Source organism: Ambystoma mexicanum, chromosome 1q, assembly GCF_040938575.1.
Source record: "Ambystoma mexicanum isolate Mex_15411 chromosome 1q, UKY_AmexF1_1, whole genome shotgun sequence".
Lineage (NCBI taxonomy): Eukaryota > Metazoa > Chordata > Amphibia > Caudata > Ambystomatidae > Ambystoma > Ambystoma mexicanum.
In genome coordinates this window covers 15,220,137-15,242,177 of record NC_090922.1, presented here as the reverse complement: position 1 = coordinate 15,242,177, position 22,041 = coordinate 15,220,137, and the positions used below count along the sequence as shown (strand labels likewise).

The window sequence follows — 22,041 nt, the reverse complement described above, 5'->3', positions numbered from 1 at the left end:
ACACAACCTCATATCTCACTTCACACTTAGCCATCAACTCCTCCGCTGCCTTCACCATACTCGGGTGCAACGGTGATGACACAGCTGCACACAGTTGGCAATCCTCTAAAAAACTCCAGTTCACAAATGTGAGCGAGTTCAGAGGAGTCTCCTCGTCGATCAGTATGCCCTTCAGGTATGGATCTAAATTATTCTCCAAACCAAAATCAGTTTAAACTGTGGCATCCATCCCGGCCCTGTCTTTGGTCATATTTCAAGTGTTCCCTTTTAGGAAGCCCTCCACAAATGCAAATTTGGCATTTGGATCATTCAGCAGGCATGATTGCGTGCACAAAGCATTTCCTACGGTTCCCTGGTAGTTAAGTAGTCAAGGCAATGTTTATGTTAGTACATCGATCGGCACCCTCAGCCGACCCAGCTGTATTGCACACCCCCAGTAGAGGGTCAAGTAAAGGCCACCGCCGCAATGTTGGGGTTCCAAGCTATTGCAGGCCAATTCTTTATTACTTTGCGAACTGGATGAAGGGACTGGAGCCAGAAAAGGTGTACAATTAGCAATTTCTGTTCCTGCTCCTGCACAGGTCTCGACTTCAGCCCCAATCCTAACCTCTAGAACAGAGTCAGACCTGGTACATGCATCCAGATTCAACCTAGAACCTCTTGCGGGTATAGCAGTGAAGTTTGAAGACTCCAGGGCCAGGTTTAGGGTGGAATGACCTAAGGGGCTTATCAGAAGTGGTCTTGAGGAGCCGTCCTCCTTTGCAGTCTGTTTTTTCCATGACCCACGCCTCGAAGTGGCCATAATATGAGGCTAATTCCAAGTCTGAAATTTCCTTAAGGAGGTCTCTGCTTACAGAGAGAAGGGCTAAGAATGAATCATTGGGTTTATTACAAGCTGTTGTTGAGGGATGAGGTGGCTCGCCCGTTATTCCAAGCAACCTCGACACATTATTTTTATCATCGTGTTTGTCTTGCTGGGTGTCACTGAAGTAAAACACTTCTGTGCGATTTGAGTGCACAGGTATTACAGGCGATGCTGATTTTGGAAGATTATCTGGAGATACAAATCCTTTAGGAGTTGACGCGTGGAACAGCATAATCGTTATGGGAGGAAGAAAAGACATCGACTGGACATGGCAATTGAAGAGGAAATGTGTACTGTTCGTATACAAAGGCTGGATTGTCCTAGAAGTAAGGGTGGCCTCGGCTGTGACTTATGTCGGGACACCTCCTCCCCTTGCAGACAGACTTGGTCCTGTTGACTGGCCCTTGTCCAATCGTTCACTATCCAGGTCATGCAAGTCCATAAGGGTTGAGTGAATGGGGAACACCCCTGACTCCGCAGACCATACTTATTCATAGAGGAACTCAATGTGGTGCAAGAGTGGCAAGTGGAAGAAAAAAAAAGAAAAAATCTAGGCACTCTAACTCTTGGTTCACATAAGAGCCATCAGCCCTCCACACCAAGAAACGTAAAGCTCTAACTAAGTGGCAATCAGCGCCTAACCAATCATCTCTCAACAAATTCAAAGAGATCTCATTGATTTACAAAAAAGAGATTTTGAGCTAAATCCGAATCCTATAACCAAAGAATCTCTAAAGCCAACTGCAAATCAAGAGAAATATTCTCTATATTCAAAGAACTTACCACACACGCTTCCAGCCCTGATGAAATCATCAGGGATGAAGCATGGTGCACAGGCATCCAGACTGCCCTCATCAACAAAGTTAAAACGCTCCAAGATAAAAATAGCATCACAGCGTAAGGCTCTCCACAACCAAGACAGTCCTCCCACACTCTCCTCTCACAATCCTCACCTGCAAACACCCCTTTTCGCCTTCAGAGAAGTCACAGAACTCGAAGTCTCTGACCTTCTCAAAAACATCAAACCATCCACTTGCAAAGGGGATGTCTGCCCACCTACGATCATCAAAGAATGCGCAGTCACTCGCCCCCATCATCACAGCATTCATCAATGCCTCATTCTCATCTAGAATCGTACCACAATGCCTAAAAGAAGCCTCGGTTTGCCCGCTCCTAAAAAAAAAACCTCCCTTGACCCAGCCTCCTCCAATAACTATCGCCCCATCACCACCGTCCCCTTCCTCCTCAAAATCTTAGACAAAGCCGCCCAAAACCAAATCCAGCACTACCTGGAAGCTAATGCCATCTTAGGCAGAAGACAATCCGGTTTCCGTAAGGGCCATGGGAACCGCCCTCTTAGACTTAAAGAATCAAATTACCAAAATAATGGACACAGGCAAACCTGTCCTCCTGCTCCGGCTCGATCGTTCCGCCGCGTTTCATCTTGTGGACCATAACATCCTCACCTCTAACCCATTCAATGCAGCACACTTCTCTCACAAGGCAACCACTTGGATAACTCCATTCTTACAAGGAAGGGCCATGAAGGTGTACTCAGACCAGGCCAAAGCACCCCCTACCACCATTAATTGTGGAGTCCCACAAGGGTCATGCACCGCACCTACCCTCTAACCTTTTCACCAAGCCTCTGAATTACTCGACGCACTTGGCATAGCTTACACAAACTATGCCGACGACACGCAAGTCTTCCTCCCCCTCACCAGAGATTATGTCCAAGACACAGAAGCTCTCCTTAAGCTATATGCCACCATCCAAACTTGGATGGCTATTAATGGTCTTTGTTTAAACGGTGATAAAACCGAGATCATCCTAGCGCCCAAGGAAATTCTATCCAAACTCAGCCCTGAATACTCACATATCACCATTGACAACACTAACATAAAAACCTTACCTTACCTCTCCAAACTGCCTCTCCATCGCCAGAGCCACAATAGGAGCCAGACCAGACTACTGCAACACCCTCCTAGCTGGCACTTCAACCAAAAACTTAAACAGGCTCTAAATAGTACAAAATAACACTCCACGCCGCACTGCACATCCCCAAATTTGACCATGTAACACAGGCCAGAAGAAACGCATACTGGCTTCCAGTTAAAGAAAGAATCAATTTCAAAATACTCACCCTCACACATAAATGCATCAATCTCACAGCACCATCCTACTTATGAGAAACTATAACCAAGAATTCATCCCTCCGTCCTAAAAGAAGCCACCATGCTAACCAACTCCGAATACCCACTATAAGAAGAGCCAAAGCCGGCAGCATTGGCTTCCCCTACATAGCACCTAAGCTCTGGAACGCCCTTCCCAACTCACTCGGAGCAGAACCTTCTCTGTGCTCCTTTCGTAAATCCCTTAAAACTACACTATTCACATAACCCCTACCCTTGCCCTCACCCCCTCCGACCCCTAGCTGTACTGTAATGCAATAAGTCTGTAATGCAAGTGTATGTAACCAAAATATGCTCCTAGAATGCAAATCTCCATGTAACCACTATGCCTTTCTCTGTAACCAGCTATGATGTCCTAATCTGCAACAGCGCCACAATGCCCCTGGGCTGATGTGCACTTTAAAAATACGAATAAATAAAGTGGCAAGTAAGGGCTGGGGTAAGTAGAGACCAATGCGAAACGGTGCGTTATAGAGCAGTATATGTTGGGTTATGTCAGTTTTATATCCAAAAGGAAACAGGGGAGCGTAACTTAGGCAGGACCCTTCACAATAGCGTCAGCAGTCACGCTGTTCCTCAAATATAGCGGGCAGCACTGGAGTAGAGATTAGATGAGTCATGGGAATCGAATGTGTACCTCGATGCTACTCGATCAATCCAAAAACTGTCCCTGGCGAAGAAAGAAACTCTGCGGTCCAGCTGCTTGCAGCCTCAGCGGACCTCGGCAGACCACTGTCACTCACGCTTAACCTATGCTACTTGGTGGAATTTTGCATGTTACATTCACAGAATAGAAAAAGGGTGTGCCACTTCCATAATTGATATCCATAAATATAATCAAAAGTGGAGTTCACTGATTGAATATCTTAATGCACCGCAAGAGATTCTTTTAAATTATTGATTCGGTTTTAGTTCCATTTGATTCTCCCTTTCCTCTTGCATCTTGTATTATCCCGTACAGTTTATTCTTCTTTTGTGTTCCTGTAATTCTTTTGGATTTATATATCTCATCTATTGCTCCAGTAAGTTCTTATTGTAGAGTTTTGCCAATTACATTTAAGTGCATTCTGCATTTATTGTAACCTTGATGCACTCCACTTACATATTTATCTTGGATTGTTTAATTGATAAGCCTTATAATGGTCAACTGCGTATTATATTCTGTATTTATTCATTAGTAAAATTAATCAAAATAAACAGAAAAAAAAGGAGTACTCGTCAAACAGAGGAAGGAGTCAGAAACGCATAGTGACGCAGGGGCGGTCTCCTGGTAGCATAATACCAGCAGGAGGCAGAGCCGTAGAAGGACATGGAGCCCACAAAATCCAAAGTTGCCTGGAACCAGCAAAGCAAATCCTGGAAGTATGGTGTGCGGGTAGAAGCAGAAAACAGGAGAGACTGGAGTTGGAGATCCGGTGGTGGCATGACAACTAGGTCGACATCACCTGGGAGAAGCCGCAGCAAGCGGCACGGCTTCCAGTAAAGATAGTGAGAAGCCGTGAGAAGGAACAATAGCCATACGGCCAGGACGCCGGCGAAAGCAAGCAGAACGTGAGACAGAAAACCAAACAAGGTCCCAAGCACACAAGAATCCCGGTGACGTTGTCTAACAGTACAGAAGGTAACAGGGAACACGGGAGGAACAGTAAAGCAAAAGGCACTTATTATATGCTGATAAAAACTCGTCCCAGCAGAAGGGAAAAAAGCTTGGCAACAAAGCCAAGAAACTTTAACTGCTCTAATGAAAGAAAGAGAATAAACGTATCTCGGAAGGAGATTGGCAGAATTGAAATACTAGGAGAAACTCATCTAAGTAGAAGGGAGGCTGGCGTGGGAGTACAGTTAAGAAACTTGAACTGCCTTACTGAAAAGGAAGAAAATAGACAATCCTCGAGAAGAAGACTAATATGACAAGGACACTACTACCCTGGGAAGAAGGGAAAGTTAATGCCGGGACAAAAGTCCAAGAATGGAATGTAAGAGAAAGAACATGATAAACTGAAAGCCAGAGAAGCATCTATGATAAGGCAACTACAAAAAAAACAGACCAGGAAGGGTTGAACTAGAAGTCTCCAGGATAACAGAATTACCCAGGAAACTATATTTCACCAGCTTATGCAAAGCCCCTTAAAAATGAACTAAAGATTATAGAAGAGTCAAGGAAAGCCATTTCTAAAGCGGAAAGTACTGTTCAGAGTCTGAGTGATGTCACATAACCTTATAAGAAAAGTCACAAAAGACTGTTTGAAAATTATGTGTTGACAAGGAAGCAAACCAGAGGATGAATAAGGTCTCCTGACCTTAGTGGTAGGGTCAGTTTGCATTAACATTTGGACAGCGTCATATTCTTTTTGGACATTCACAGACAACTGACGCCTTAGTTATTCATATAGGTATGAAAACCCCATAGTGATAGGTGTCATTAGTCCTTCATACTATTATGTAATCAATGCACCTTGCAAATGTCCTTCGAGAGTCTGTCTCCTCCTTCTGGTCCACCACAGTAGATTGTAATCTTTTACAGAATCATCATCCAGTTGAAAAACGTTACCTTTCAGTAAGATCATGCAAAACCAGAAGCAAAACATCATCTTGGAAGGACACTAAATATTTTCCTGTGCAGATATACATGTTTTAAATATTCTCTTAGCTTCTCTTCAATCTTGATGCCCTTTTGAAAGCAAAGTTGAAAATTATTTGCACAGTTCCTGTAATTTTTAACCAACTAGCTAGAATGTGGCATTGATCACTATTTGTATGCCTGATGGCAGCTGAAATTATCTGTGTTATAGGGTGCGATAGAAGACATAGGATATGAAAGTCAAATAGCATTATAGTGTTTAACCTTTTGTTTAACTGTATGTTTTGCAAGAACATAGTGCACGGTTGCTTATATAGTGCCTAAAGCAGTTTAATAAAAAAATTAAAAAACTATCTAAGAAAAGCATGGGTAAGCAGCTAATCTGTGTGACAACCATTATATTTTTGCAGCTTTGTGTTTGTTAACCTCATTTGTTACCTACATTCCAAAGAGGAAAGCACAATGTTTGCACTTTCCACGCACAAACTGCTTTATAGCAACACAAATGGATTTCCATATTTAGTTTTCAAAATCATTTTGAAAAACTCAACATTACAAACCGATCGACATATATGGTGTGGCGGGAAAGGGCAATCAGTGGAATGCAACAAAGCATAATTTATTCAGTGATACTTCCACAGAAACCACCTTCTAAAGACGTACAGCAGGATTTAGTACGTAGTTTGGGAGAGAGAAGCCATTCAGCGATCAAAAATAGTTAATTGAGGCTTTCCTATACAGGTTGATCGCTGGTCTTTCAAAACAACATTTGATTAGCAAACTGTCAAAAAAACATTGTGCAGTGCATTTAACTCGTGTCTACATTGATGCACATCTCAAACCTCCATGCCTTACTCCTTTCTCCTTCCTTCCCCTCCCATTACCTGAGATGTCCAATGTTGTAGAAACGGCTGACTCCATCTGTTGAGCGCACAACCTTGACTGTGAACTGCGGTTGCAGCTGTCGTAGCTCCAGCAGCACCACAGCCAGGTAATGCACAAAGAGCAGGGCATCCACCAGTGATACTGCATATTGTACAATTCCCTGGTAATTTCGATCCTTTGAGTCCAGGATGCGCACACCATAGAAGAGCCAATAGGAGACAACAAGCAAGAAGATAAGCACCATCAGCAGTGCTCGGAAGACAAACACCCGGGGGAAGAAGGCCTTTGGATGACGGAAGAAGAGTGCCCAGCTGCCAAGAAGAAGGATGAGGAGCTTGAAGGCCACTGAGATGAAGAGGCCTTCGCAGGCTGTGCCACAGGGCTCCAGCTCTTCACGCCATAGTACCTGTGGCAATAGCATAAAGGCAACAGGCGTGAAGAATGAAAGCAGTGCTAAGGCACCTCCTAGTGTAACCCCCAGGTGCCGGGAGCAATCCAAATGAGCACTGTCCTCCATGTCTTTAGTGATGCGTGTGATGTCATCGTGAGAGATGCTATGCTCCGACGTCCCAGTCACAACGGTCGTCGTTTCACCCCAGTTATCGTCCTGTCCAAACCAAAAAGAAAGTCATTATTGAATTATCCTCAATCCATCAAAATGAGAATTCCAATTTTACAACCAACACAATATTATACACATAGGGACACCATCCGCTTATGGTTGAGGTACTCAAGACTAGTACTCGGATATTGTCTAACTAAAATACACTTATCAAAATAAAGCGTCTATATGTATTAATGTCTGTACAGGGTATTATATATAGCAAACCTAGCTGGATAGTAATGGAGTGTTTCACAGGGTGGGACTGATTAAACAATTTGGTACATGTACAGTGTTATCTAAAGGTTAAGTGTTTGGCTCAAACATGGGGCCAGCTTGTAGTTTGCAAGTTTGAATCCCGACTGAACCCTTCATGCTTCTGTGGTCTAAAAATAGAATACTGTTAAACTGTAACAATAATGCCTGCTATTGCAGAGCTTAGAAGCAGAAGGAATCTTGCATGAAATGCTTAACAGGAACACATTATTATACAATAGGTAAGATGGGGAGTAAACAGGGAAAATACAAAAGCAAAATCTCCATTACGTCATCCAGGAGGTCCCACTCCTTGGTATGTCAGCCTCTCAGAAACCATGCGCGAAGGCTGAATGTTGTGATCTCTGGATGGAGAACTCGACCCTCCTCTTGCGAGAGAAGGTCCTCTCAGCGGAAGACATATTGAGGGCAGATGAACATGTCCAGAAGGTGCGGGTACCACGTCCTCCTGGCCCAATCCGGGGCAATTAGGATCATGTGTTTCCTGAACTTTCTCAACCTCCTGTTCACGTGAGGAACGACAGGGTTTGGAAGAAAGCGTACAGGAATGGAAACTCCCAGTCCACTACAAACACGTCTCCTAGAGATTCCATCGGAAGGAATTTCCTGGAGCAGTACAGTTCACACTTCCGGTTGACAATGGTTGCAAACAGATCCACTTGAGGGGTTCCCCAAAGGGTGAAGATCTCTTGAAGGACTTCCAATGCTAGTTCCCACTCATGGGACACTGTGCTCTGCCTACTCAGAGAGTCCACCGCCATGTTCTCTTCTCTGGCTAGGTGAACTGACGATAGAGAGATTCCTTCTTGAATTGCTCAGTACCAGAGCTGCATTGCCTCTCTGCACAGAGTAGTGACCATACACCTCCTCTACTGTTGAGGTAGTACATGGTTGTTAGGCAAGATTGTATGCAGTACCCTTTGGGAGCACTACAACAACCTGGACCGCCTGGCAATAAGAACCCATCCTTTGGTATAAACTTGTACTACACAAATTGGTAGCGTGTTGAGCAGCCAGGATTATTTCAAGAGGGGTCAATGTGAGCTGTAGGGGAGTTCCACAGAGATTCGCAGTGACAAGTATTCAAATAAACACTTACACACAAGGTTTCTTGAATAAACAATTATTAATTTATCAGTCAGTTAGAGTAAGCCTTCTTCAGAAGGGGCCAATATAACAGTAACACTCAAATATACTTCAAAAATGCACACTCTTAATATTTCTAAATCAGCAAGTACCCTTTTGGGATGGCCACAAACACTACCTACACCCTCAGGTGACTTTAATAGTTAGGGTCCTGGGGACATTAATATATCACTCTTGCATATTGCATCAGATTTAAGAGTTTGTCAAAGAGAAAGGTTATGAGGACACAAGAAATGTCACACATATTTCTCAAAGCAGGCAAGTACTTTTGTAAACCCCCTCTAATGCAAAGTTAGTTAACCCTTTCCTGGAAGGAAGACCAAACACATTCACAGAGGGAAGAAGAGTCCTTCAGGGAGCCAGGCTAAGCCAAAGTCAATGGAGCAAAAGTCTAGGTGAAACTGAAGCACTTCTCAGAGGTAGGTAAAGCGTCTTGCACAATGTTTTAAAAGTCTTTGTAGATAGGAGAATTTAAAGTAGGACCACAAGCTGTTTAGGCTTGTGAGGTAAAGAAGCTGTCAGCAACTGATTTATTGTTTTATTTTATTGTTGTTTTTGATGTGAACATCTTTACAAAACTTGCATTACAAAATGTAAAAATTCTTAAGATCACAGTTCATCCTTAAACACAATTCAATTATGTACAATACCAAACAAGAAAACTGGTTTCATTTTGCCAGTATCAAGTAGCTAGTGCGTTTTCACTCCCTTAGAACTCATATCTTAGTTAATGCATCCTGATCTCGGATTATTTTCACATTCCCTGGCAATGTCACGATTGAACAGGGCTCTATACACCACTACAAGTGGTTCATAGAATGAGAACCATCATATCCATATAGATGTTATATACATTATCTAGTACCAAACAAAAGCACAACAAATCAGTCAATTTTCCCCCGTTTTACAATTATCGACCACAAGGCTCCATTCCTCTAGTCCGAACATTCTAGGGCTTCATTTTTCCCCAAATTCGAATCTATAATTAACAAAAGATAGTACAATGTGATAATCAAGGATTGCCTATAGCCCCACATACATTGTATCCATAACAATTCTGGGTCATCGTCAACAGCAGGATTTACATACATTCGCATGTATTTTTGCCTTTCATTTGAAAAATAATCACAGTATAACACGAGATGTTTCAAAGTTTCGTTTACAGAATCTTTGCAAAATCTACAACTATCATCTGTTGTGTCAGTCGCCTTTTGCCAATATTTTGTGCGGGCTGTAGTTGCCAGAAGATTAAATTGCTGTCAGCAACTCTACAGCGCAACCACGACAAGTCTCACCAACAGAGAACAAGTGCAGTTACACGACAAGAGGTAAGTTCTCAGACTTTACAGTACCTTCAGGTTGAAGAAAAGTGCAGCAGATGAATTCTGTTCCTGTGCAGCTCTGCAGATCCCACAGTTCCTGGGCCTCAGTCTTGCGGACAAGAGGGAGGACTTCTGTTGACTCCTGCACTGCAATGGGTCGGTCACCTACCGCAACCAGCAATCTTCAAACAAGTGGCACTTCTGTGTTTCAGCTCCTCGTGTCTACCGCAAATAGCAACACCATGGTTTCTGGCTGTCGAGCTGGACTTTCCTTGCATCTGGGGTCCAGCACTCTGTTGAGGTGGCTCAGGCTCGGTCAGTCCTGCTTCCTGGGAGTTCAGAGGGTCTTCCTGGAGCTCTTGGCCAGTTTAAAAGCAACGCACACAATCTGGTGTTCCTCTTCCTGGCTATACGGTTTCCAGCAGCAACTCTGTGGAAATTCAACCAAGAGGATGTCCAGGTGGCTTACTTTGAAGTTGATTGGTCCCACCAACTCAAGGGGAGAAGTCGTCCTTGCAGGGGCTTCTGTGTCGATACGAATTGGGAGTTTCAGCACAGCAGCAGGGCTTCACCAGGAAAACAAATGGTCCAGGAGTTGTAGCAGGCGTCCTCTTCAAGTTCTTCTTCGGTTCCTTCGTCCAGTGGTCGACTGCCTTCCAAGCCAAAAAGCCTCGCCTTTTATGCAGGTGTCTCTCGTTCATTCCAGCCCAGCTGTCAGTCACTCAGTAGGGTGGCTGTCTTTGCCGGCCAGTCCGCCGGCCAATCACCACAGAGTGCATTTGGGTCTCCTAGGAGACTAAGCCCAGGGAGTGTCGGGCACCTCCCTCACTTCCTGCCCCCACCAGACACCCTGGAGCCAGAGGTGGGCTTCACTCGTGAATCATGCCAAAGTCAAAGTGGACAAAGGGACCAAACCTGGTTTGGCGCGCAGAGTAAATCTCAAGGGGGACCTTCCAAATGGCGAAAATAGACGACCGGGGGCCATTCTGACAAAAATGGCACCCTTTGGTGCTTTACTGCAGCTCCGAACGCAGCCCGTGTTAAATGCACACCACAGTAGTTAAAAGAAAACCACTGCCACCAGCCATTCAGTGAGGAAAGGGTAACATAAAAATATTACATGCAAAGCTAGACAAAGGGGATACTAAGTAAGCGCTCCAGCACCCTATTGTAAGATAGTGTGTGCTGGGTCTAGAAAGTCTTGGAAACAGTGGTTTATCCAGGAAAAGGTATTTAAACCTTTGGGCAATCTGAAAGATTTCCCTGTGCCACTGCACTGAAAGTGATGTGTGACACGATGTAAAAGATGATGCCTATGAGTTTGTCAGACTCCACAACCAAAAGAAACAGTTGAAAAATCACATTCAAATACATGAGAGTGTGTGGAAAAAAAGGTCTCACTCTCTCCAGATAAAAAGAAAAAATCAATCAGTCCTCAAAATCCAGCAAAGTTGCTGGGGGGTCTCTAAGGTAGAGAGGAATTAGCACATTTCTGAGAATTCTCCCTAACAATGGCCACTGTGTTGTTCATCATTATCAGGACATTCTTTCCCCGTAGATAGGGCAGAAAGGCCTTCAGCGCTAGTATGATTGCCCTCAACTCCAAAAGATTCATATGTAGTTTGGACTCCGATGGAGACCAACTACCTCCGATTGTCAGATCTTTGGTGTGGGCTCTCCACCCCATGAGTGAGGCATCCATCACTACTGTTATCTACGGCCATGGTTGCCAAAAGTGTTCTCCCTTCAGAATGTTGTCCTTGCAGGTCCACAGCACAGGAGAGCCTGTGCGACCCTGCTTGGAACCTGTAGTAGGTCTGACATGTTTTCTGAGAACTGGCACCATTGTGTTCTGAGGGCCCATTGACGGGATCTCACCTAAAGATTGGTCTGCCGCCTTTGAGGTCTGCAACTTATCAAGGCTTTCATCAGCCTTGTTGCCAAAAAGGTGAGACCCGTCAAAAGGCATGTTGAGGAGTCTGGATTGCACATCCGATGCAAATCCCGACTTCCTCAACCACGATAGGCCCTTCCTCTCAGGTGTATATTAGCACTGTACGTGCTGGATGTTTAGTAATACATGCACAACACACCTGCTTGACTACAGCTTTGCACTGCTCAACCCATGCCACCTGTACCCAGCCGTTTCTGGACACCTCGCCCATATGCTACACCTGCACTACCTATGACTGCATACTTGATGTTGCATTTTGCTGAACAGTAACTGCATGCCTGATGTAGCCAGTCCTGTATTCGCACAGATTTTGACTATTATGCCCGTCTAATGTAGCCCCTGTACCATGAAGTGTGGCTTTGCCAGTACTGTACTCACCTATTTTATTCTGTAATCATATACATAATCAAGCACTTTACCAATGTACTATGCACTTTCTGTAACTAGCGCCTACATGCCTCTAGGCTTTGTGCCCTGAAAAAATGCTAACAATAAAAATAAATAAATAAATAGGGGATACAGTAAACGAGCAAGGAGGAGTTACAGTAAGCGTGCAGAACGTCAAAGGGACAGGAGAGGGGGATGGAAGGTGAGGAGGGGGAGAGAAGTAGGGAGCAAAGACGTGTAAGATCAGGGACAGGAGAGAACGAGAGAAAGCAGAAGAGGCAGTTTAAAGACCACGGTGTCTTGTACACACAAATCAGACCCTTGATATTCCCATTCAGAAGATTTGGGGCATATCTTTTACAGTTAGGTACCCTTGGGAAGTACCAGAGGGAGAAAGATGGATAAGGCTTTGGCCTTCAGGCCCTCACAATAACTAGCTTTTAGATAACATGGGTTACTGATCACCAGCTAACCAACCTAGGGTTAAGGAGCGCAGAGGAGAGTAGAGAGGGACAGCCCCTAGTGTGCCACAATCCTAATCAATCCACTGAATCTGATTTGCTCAATATCAGTTCAATAATAACCCTCATTTCTGGCAGCTTGTGAAGCCCTCTGTGACATTACTAATGGTTATAATGCCCCTGAAATAAAATTAATAACCACCATAAAGAAAGTATTCACTAACACCATACATAGATACAAAAGTGTGCTTCCAATGCCGGTTTAACAAATGGCATAACGTGCTTAACACTAGGACACTGCAACAATGAACGCATTGCCACTTGGGAATAATGGATTTGATTAAAACAGTTAAATGAAATCCCAAAATTGAAATCCTTTCAGGTCCGAATCCCTAGGCTGATAGATTTTGAGCACCTCATCATATGCATAAGTTCCCAAGTGCTCTGAATCTGGATTCCCGGTGATAGTGGTTCTATATAAAACCGCAACATTATAATTAATCAATCTGTGGGAACTGTGAGGAGCCAGAAATGAGACAGTTTATGGTTGCCTCACTATGTAAGGTTATGTTATAGTGCATTTGTATAGCGCCTTATGTACCATTGGTATGATCTCAAAGCGCTGTGGGTTGAGCGCTCTCGGGGACTGTGGTTCGTATCAGTTGAGAGAGTAATGTAGCATATAGTGCTTGGGTGCACTTGGTATGTGTGTAGCCAGTGCGGAGTGCGCACGTTGGCTGTGTTCTAGTGCCAAGTGTAGCACGGTGGATGTGAGAGATCAGTGTTAAATGCGCACCATGGAGAGTGGCCTCCGAGTCTGCATTCTGGCTGCCGTGGGGCATGTGCAAGAGATTATGTGTTCTCCTAGGCTGATTATTTTCGTGGGTTATTGCTGCGTTTTACCAGGTTGTTGAGGTTTTATATGAGCGATGTAGGTATGTGTGTAGCTAGGCCAAATTGATTGAGCGGTGTAGCTGCTTTCTATTGTTTGTTGGTGTAAATTGGAGGGCAGCATAATGGTAGGAATGAGTATGTGGTTACCGGTGGGTGGCTTCATTATATGTGCTGTTACGGAGCTCGATGCACCGGGGGAGTCTGCACTTTGGCTTCGTGGTAATGGATTTCACTCTGGAGTTGGCCTCTGGGGGCCTATTTCCGGTTCCTATATAGAATTTTAGGCTGGGTTGTTGAGTGCTTTCTTGGGTATATATGATCTCTTGAGAGCATTTGGCCAAGCATAGTTGCTTCCATAGTTGCCGGCACAGCGTTGTTAGTTACTATTCCTGGGTTGAGGTCACCTTTATTGATACTATAGCACAAGCAATACTTTGGAGGCTAAGTTCGGTGCGTGTAGCTTTTAGCTGCAAAAGGCAGGAAATGTATCGGTCTCCAGGCCGATTTCCGTGTCATGACCGTCCTGCTTTTCCGGGATGAGAGTTAAATTATTGGTTAGCGGTATTCCATGGCTCACGTGTTATGTTTCAGGTTAGTGCTTGTTTTTGTCCTCACTGAACTTTGGTTGGATTAGTTTATGGCAATGAGCGGAACTTTCATGGATTTGGGAAGAGCCATGTTTTTACCGCTTTGCGGAAGGCCATGTAATCCTGAGTGTGACTAATATGGGGAGGTAGTGAATTTCATACAGTTGGTGCCAGGCTTGAAAAGGCTGACCGTTCCAGTCTAGCTGAGTTGGAGCCTGGGATCTTTAGTAGGAGTGCCATGCTTAACCTTAGGGAGCGTGATAGGCGGTAGCGTATGGTTTTCTCTTGGAGGTATGATGGGCCAGACTTGTGCATTGCTCGGAGTGTGATGCATAAGATTTTGAAAGTGGCTCTTCGACTAATAGGAAGTCAGTGGAGGGTGTGGAGAGCAGGCGAGATGTGGCCTCTGCGTCCCAGGGCAAGCAGTAGTTTGCTCTGATGTTTTCATTCAGTGGGTATGACGGAGCGCCTAGGTACATGGAATTCGTCTAGTGTAGGCATAACAATTGACATAATAGAGGTCAATCTGTTGGAGAAGGAGAGATAAGGTAAGATGCGTCTCAGCAGCCTGAGGTTGTAGTGGTAGGATTTGGATACATTATTAATCTGGTGGGACAGAGTTAGGCCCGAGTACAATATGCATCGAAGGTTTTTGACTGTGCTGGTGGGGAGGGGTCGGGGGAGTGCCAAGGGTGGGTAGCCATGGGTGTGGTCGAGGGAGTAGAGCAGTTTTGCCACATACCACGATTTAATTTTTCCCTGGGTTGAGAAAGAGGTGGTTTCCAGTCATCAATTGGTCAATATCACCGAGGCAAGCTGCTAGGGGAGTGACCACAGCTTATTTTAGGGATTCGCAGGATAATTTGGGTGGTGTTGGTGTAATTTTAGCAGGTGAGGTTGTGCGAGCGGATGATCTCTGGCAGTTGGGTCATGTAAAGGTTGAACAGGAGCGTAGAGAGGCAATCGCCTTGGGGTACTCCGGTGTTCTTTGGGCAAGCAGAGAAGGTAAAGGGAGGGAGGGTAGTGATTTGTTTTCTGTTGCTAAGGAATGAGGCAATCCAAGTGACAGCCAGGTCTCGAGTGGAGTCGGTGGAGTAGGGTTGAGTGGTTAATGGTGTCGGCAGCTGAGAGATCAAGAAGAATCAGAGCAGCACATCATTCAGAGCCTGCAGTGACTGAGGTCGTCCCAGATCAAGAACAGGGTGGTTTCTGTTGCATGGCAGGGTCGGAAACCAGACTGAGCAGGTTCTAGTAGGTTGTTGGATTCGGCGAAAAGGTTGAGCGGAGAGTAGGCAGAGCTGTCAATGAGTTTCGCTAGGAATCTGGTGTTGGATATGGGCTTTAATTGGATGGCCTGCCTTTTTCCGAAGGGTTTGACGAGCGCAACTTGGAAGGGGTCTGGGAAGGAGCCTGAGGTGAAGGAGTCGTTGAGAATTGACCTAGCTTGTTCTCCAGCACAAGTGGAGGAGAACATTTCTTTGAGGAGGAGGGCCGGTCAGGGTCCAAGGGGAGACTCGGAGGGTCTGCTGTTGGACAGTAGTTTTAGGAATTCCTCACTCGAGATCGGCTTGAAGGAGTTGAAGGTCGGCGCTGTGAGAAGGGGGGGAGCAAGGGGAGTTGGCAGGGGGGTGAGGTTGGAGACTTTAGTAATAAGGGTGGCTGTACTGTCAAGTGCTGTTCTGTAGAAATGATGGGAGAAGGATCGCAAAGCGCGTTTTGTGGGCGTGGTAGGGGCAATGGTGCAAGTGGGCTTCACGAATTCTGAGATGACCCTGTGGAGCTCTTTACTACTGTTGTGGCAGTTTATGGTTCTTTTATTATAGTAGGTCTTTTTGGCCTTTCAGATCTCGGTTTTGTGGTTACGGTAATAGCAAGCGAACAGGGATTTGCTACAGGGAGTCTTTGATGCTCACCATTTACACTCGAGGGAGTGGTTATGAGTTTTGACAGACTTCAGGTGGGGTGTGAACCATTTGGGGATTGGTCCTTTGCCGGTGCGTGCGGGTCATGAAGGGGTGAGAGGGATGAATGAGTCACTGAGCCGAGAGTCAAAGGGTTCAATAGGTAGAGTTCTGAATGAAGTGAGCGTAGCAGGGCTTCAGTTAGGTCACATAGTACCTTGACCATGTTCCAGCATTTGTGGTCTTCTAGCGAGATCGGGTGGATGATGGGTGGCAGGGTATTTGTGTGGATAAAGAAGGGTAGGGCTGAGTTGTCAGTCCAGATGAGGGGTTTGGGGATGGACACCGAGACAAGGTCAGAGGAGCTGAAGATTGCATCAACGGTGTAGCCTCCGTTGTGGGTGGGACCAGTAGAGTACCTCTAGGCTGTCGACAAAGGGTTGGGTCATGGGGTTGGTGGGATTATCAAACCAGATGTTGAAGTCGCCCAGTAGGGCGAGTGCCGGTTGGTTGACCAGGATGTTAGCTAGTGAGTCACAGAGATAGTTTGCAAAAAGTCTGATGTATCCCGGCGGCCTGTAGACGAGTAGGAAACTGAGGAAGTGGACGAGCAGGAGAGTTGGATCAGAAGGGATTTGCAGTTAGCTGTGCATGGCTGGGTTTTGATGAGAGAGATGGATATTTTGGGTTTCAAGAGGATGGAAATTCCGCCACCCCTGGTGGCTCTGTTGTGGAGCATGAGAGTGTAGCCGGGAGGGAAAGCCTTGTGTGCGACTGGTGTAAAGTCATCTCAGTGATGAGATCAGGGTTTTTGGTGGATAGAAGGTCGAAAATGCTGTGATAGTTTCTGGCCACGGAGCGGGCATTGAATAAGAGGCAGGTGACTTGGTGTGGAGGGGTTGAGGGGAGAGTGGTTCTAGTGGTGTTCGTGGCAGGATGGGCATGATGGCCCCGGGTGGCAGGTGGAGGGGGGCTGGCGAGAGGGAGAGGCCGGGACAGTCCGAGTATTCAGTAATGATGTTTGGGGGGAGAGGAGGTGTGGAATCTGGGAAGAGAGATTGCAGTGAATGCTCTGGATGTGATGGAGGTAGTTGAATGGAAGAAGGAGAGGTGGGCGGTGAGTGGTGTTGGTGCCGTGGGTGGGTATCGACTGGATAGTGACTTGGTCGCAGGTCTGGAGGGAGGTGGAGATGAGGAGGTTGTAGGTGAGAGATTGTGTCTGAAGAGGGACAATCTGGGAGTTGATAGAAGAGTTCCTGACAGCAGGGCTGACGGTGGATGGGATGGAGGACTGATGTAGGCAAGGAAAAGGCACAGAGGGTTGAGGCCTGGTCGTTAGCTTTGATTGTTTTCTGCGCAGGAGGTGTGAGAGAGGGTAGGGGGTTCGAAGGGGAGGGGGATGAGGCGATAGTTCTTGAGAGAGCAAGACGTACCATGCTGAGAGAAGGGGGTGCTGTGTAGTGACGGGCAGTGAGGCGAGGTAGGACTGAGTTGGAGGGTCGGTTTGTCGATGGGATGAAGGATTTGGAGGTGGGACATTGACATCTCTGTGAAAGGGTGATTGCTGATATTTGGGGGTCGGCAGGGTTTTGGCTGAGGCATGGGGCGGGGTGAAGGTCTATGGGATGAAGTTCTGCGTGGACGGGCAGATGAAATGGTGGTGAATAGGAGGTTGTGTGGAGTGAACCGGGAGTGTTTGCTGGGGGCAAAGCAGGTATTGTCAGGGAGTAGGAGGGGGGGAGGTGGGAGAGTCAGCTGAGGGATGGAGTTAGTGGAGGGACATGGACCTTGCCCTGAATAAGTGATTGGTGTGGATTGAGGGGAGGAGACGGTCTGCAGGATTCTGGCTGAGTTGAAAATCTGCAAGGAGAAGATCTACGGGGAGTGACAGGTGCTAAGGTGGTGGCAGGGGGGTTCTTTAAGTAGTGCCAGTGGCTACTCTGGCCTGGGTGTTGGATGTAGCACAGTGAGTGATTCTTGGTGATGTGGGAGGAGGTGATGTCCACGGATCTGGGTGGAGAGTGGGGCGTGGAATTTATGGGATGGGGTCTGGAAGCTGTTGAGGTGTTAGGGGGAGTTAAGAGGTAGAGCGGTGAGCGATGCAGTAGGGGTGACAGTCATTCTTGGCATGTGGCCAGGTGGAGGTGTTGCGCGAGGGCGGGGCCTCCGCGCAGGTGGATGGAGGCATGGAAGGGCGGGGATGATTTGTGGTGTGCCAGGTGGCTCCTCTGGTGTGCGGAGAGGGCATGAGGGAAGTAGGGTGTGTGGGATGTTTCTAGGGCTGAGGATAGAGGGGGTGGTGGTGTGTGAATGGGGATTGAAAATTGTGGAGCAAGAGAGGAAGCGGTCAGGTGAGCCTGAGGGGAGTGTGGGGTCGGTGTGGAGGATGATTCTGAGGTTAGGGGTAGGGAGGCGTGGTTGTGTATGGATAGAGTTTGGGGATGAGGGAGTTACAAACGTGGTGGTGTGGTGTATGCGTGAGGGAAGTGGGGCGTATGCAATGTTTCTGGGGCTGAGGATAGAGGCGGTGGTGGTGTGTGGATGGAGTATGAGAATGACAGTTCTAGCAAGGCACTAGTAGGTCGTGCATGGAGGGTATTGGTTTGAAATCATTTTTCTTTCGTTTGTTGGTTGTTGAGTGAGAGTGGGATGGTTGTGTGTTGGATTGGATTTTTAGGTGGCAGCGTAGTTGCAGGGACATCATTGCAGGCGCGGAGAGGAGTTGGTTCTCGCTCCGTTTTTGTCCTGTTGGGAGTGTTGGCACAAGTCGTGAAAGGGAGCACTGCGACAGGTGGGGTTTATCGGGGTTGGGTGGGTCACTGCAGGTCGGGAGTACTGGGTCGGGTATTTAGAGGAGCGAGTTTCTCAAGTCTAGTAGATGCTGCTGGATAACTAGAATTGGGACAGTGGTATATGCAATGGTACCTAGAGATGGGACAACCGAATAGCGGGAGAAGAACAAGTTCCTTTCTTACCTGGTAACCTTCTTTCGATGGGATGTTCCTCCGACGTATTCCACATCTATGAAAGTAATCACCACAACTGGGCTGCTTTGGAAAATTTTGCGGCGTCTGCTTATAAGACGTCGATACGCTGTCCCTCGAGGGCCTCCATCGAGCCGACGTCACCAGCTGTTATAAGTAGGACGCACAACGCCTCCAGCCTCAGTTGTATTTTTTTCCCAGAACGTGTGGAACCAATGTTCTGCAAGTATGACTACAGAAAGCCTTGCAGAAACGTAAGCTGCAATTGCATAAGAAATTCTGTAGAGGGGCAGGCTGGGAGGGTGCGATGTGGAATACGTCGGAGGAACATCCCATCGAAAGAACATTACCAGGTAATAAAGTAACTTGTTCTTCGAGGGGATTGTGTCCTCCGACGTATTCCACATCTATGACAGACTCCCAAAGCAGTACCAATGTATGGAGGAGGTAAAAGAATTTAGAATTTTAGAATGCCCAATCAAATCGCAGAATAGAGGACCGCCTTTCCAAAGGATAAATCTTGCCCATGGATAGAATCCAGGGAGTAGTGTTTTACAAAAGTATGGACAGAGGCCCATGTGGCTGCTTCACAAAGATTACGAATGGGAACACCCCTCTGCAGAGCAGTGGAGGCAGCCACACCCCTAACAGAATGGGCCCATAAGCCTACCAGAGGGTCCTTACCCGCCAGACGGTAGCATTTAGATATTGTCAAGATGATCCATCGGGACAAGGTCTGCTTAGAAACAGCTTGACCTAACCGCCTTCCAGCGTATCCTACAAATAGCGGATTGTCCACTCTGACCCGTGACATCCGTGAAAGATAGAAGCTCAAAGCTCTCCTGGATCCATCCTATGGAGCCTCTCCTCTTCCTTACCAGGATGCGGAGGAGGATAAAACGCTAGAAGAATTACCTTCTGCCTCAAATGAAAATCCGACAACCTTAAAAGAAGGACAAACCCCAATGACAACACTGTCCTTATGAAACACTGTGAAAGGTGGATTGCTGGAAAGTGCCTGCAACTCACTCACTCTGCGAGCGGAAGTAACCGCAACCAAAAATACAGTTTTAAAGGTCAACAGTCTCAAAGGACAAGAATGTAAGGGCTCAAATGGAGCATCCATTAGGAATTTCAGAACTAGGTTCAAATCCAATCCCGGTACCTGGAAAGGAGACAGTGGGAACACATTTGTCAGCCCTTTTAGAAACTGAGAAAATCAAAGGAATCTTAAAATAAGAACACTCCTCAGACGAGCGCTTAAATATGGACAGCACCGCCAGGTAACCATTAATGGTACCCACTTGCAGGCCCTTGTGGGCCAAAGAAAGCAAAAAAGACAGAACCACAGGAATTGAACACTGAAAAGGAGCCACATTCTGTACCCTGCACCAGTCGCAGAACTTTCTCCAACGGTACAGGGATTTTGTTGCTGGCCTTCTGGCCGAGAGCAACACCTCCATCACGTCTTCAGGGAGGGCCCAATCCTTGTATCTCAACCTTTCAGAAACCAAGCATGAAGGTTGAGAGACTTGACCTCTGGATGGAGAACCCGACCCCCCCCTCCAGTGAGAGCAGATCGTCTCGGTATGGAAGACGGCGTGGAGGGCAAATGGACATGTCGAGAAGGTCCAGGTACCACGCTCTCGTGGCCGATGCTGGGGCAATGAGGATCATTCGGGAACCGAACCTCCGTAACCTCCGCAGCACTTGCAGAATGACGGGGACTGGAGGAAACGCATACAGCAGTGGGAAGGACCACTCCACTACGAACGCGTCCCCTTAGGCTGCTCTTGAAGGGAATTCCCGCGAGCAGAATCGCACTTCAGACGGCAGAAAAGCCTCCAGGGCTAGCCCGACGGCCCGCAGCTCCAACAGATTGATATGGAGTCTGGACTCCGACGCAGACCAAGGACCGCTGACAGTCAACTCGTTGGCATGAGCTCCCCATCCCGTGAGGGATGCATCCGTCACAATCGTTACCTCCGGCCAGGGTAGCCAAAATGGAGCCCCCTTCATCAGATTGCCTTAGACGGCCCACCACAGAAGATCCTGGGCGACCGAGGGCGGCACCTGAACGGGATCAGACATCCTGCCGGAGGACTCCGACCACTGCATCTTGAGAGCCCATTGAAGAGATCTCATCCGCAACCTGGCCTCTTGCACCAGCAGAATGCAGGATGCCAGGAGGCCGAGCAACCTCAAGAACTCTAGCGCCGGGAGAGACTGGGCACGTAAAAACGTGTCCACGATCTGCAGAATGTGATGAGCCCTCACCTGGGGAGGCAAACACTGCCCCAGGGATGTGCCGAGCACTGCTCCGATGTACTGGAGCCGCTGGGTAGGTGTCAAGTGGGACTTCTTAAGTTGAGGGAGAAGCCCAACCTGTAAAGGGAGTGGCAGGTGACTGACAGATGATCCAGGACATGCTCGGGAGACCGTGCCCTTATCAACCAATCGTCCAGGTAGACGTGAATCCCCCCTTTCCCGAGATACGCTGCCACCACCACCACCATTAGCTTGGTGAAGACCCTCGGGCGGAGGTCAATCCAAACGGCAGGACCTGAAACTGAAAATGCGAGTCGCCAACCACCAACCTCAGGTACTTCCTATGCTTGGGATGAATCGGCACATGAAAGTAAGCATCCTTGAGGTCGAGAGACCCCAACCAGTCCTGAAGTTGAAGGGCCTGGAGTACTTGAGAGAGTAACCATCTCGAACTTGTACTTCCTGAGGAGCTTGTTCAAACCACACAAGTCCATGATGGGTCTCAATCCCCAGTCTTTTTTCGGGATCAAAAAATATGTGGAATATCATCCCTTGTTCCTCTCCGCTACAGGCACCAGTTCTATGGTGCCTTTCTCCAGAAGGGATTTGATTTCCTGCGCAAGGAGCGGATCCGGACTCTTCAAAGAGAGCTTCCCCTGTGGATCGTCGTGAGGCCTCTGCCGGAAAGGAAGACAGCAGCCGTGGGTTATGATCTCCAGAACCCACACAACTGAAGT

At 47.0% G+C, this 22,041-nt stretch overlaps 1 protein-coding gene across 3 annotated transcripts in view; it reads right to left on the bottom strand.

The window, feature by feature from the left end:
* Window positions 1–22,041, bottom strand: part of VANGL2 (VANGL planar cell polarity protein 2) — a 903,169-nt gene that overhangs the window by 349,661 nt on the left and 531,467 nt on the right. For all 3 annotated transcript variants that reach the window (XM_069635423.1, XM_069635422.1, XM_069635424.1), the window contains one exon: window positions 6,523–7,130. In XM_069635423.1, the coding sequence (XP_069491524.1) occupies window positions 6,523–7,130 (608 nt within the window). The remainder of the gene's footprint in view (window positions 1–6,522; window positions 7,131–22,041) is intronic.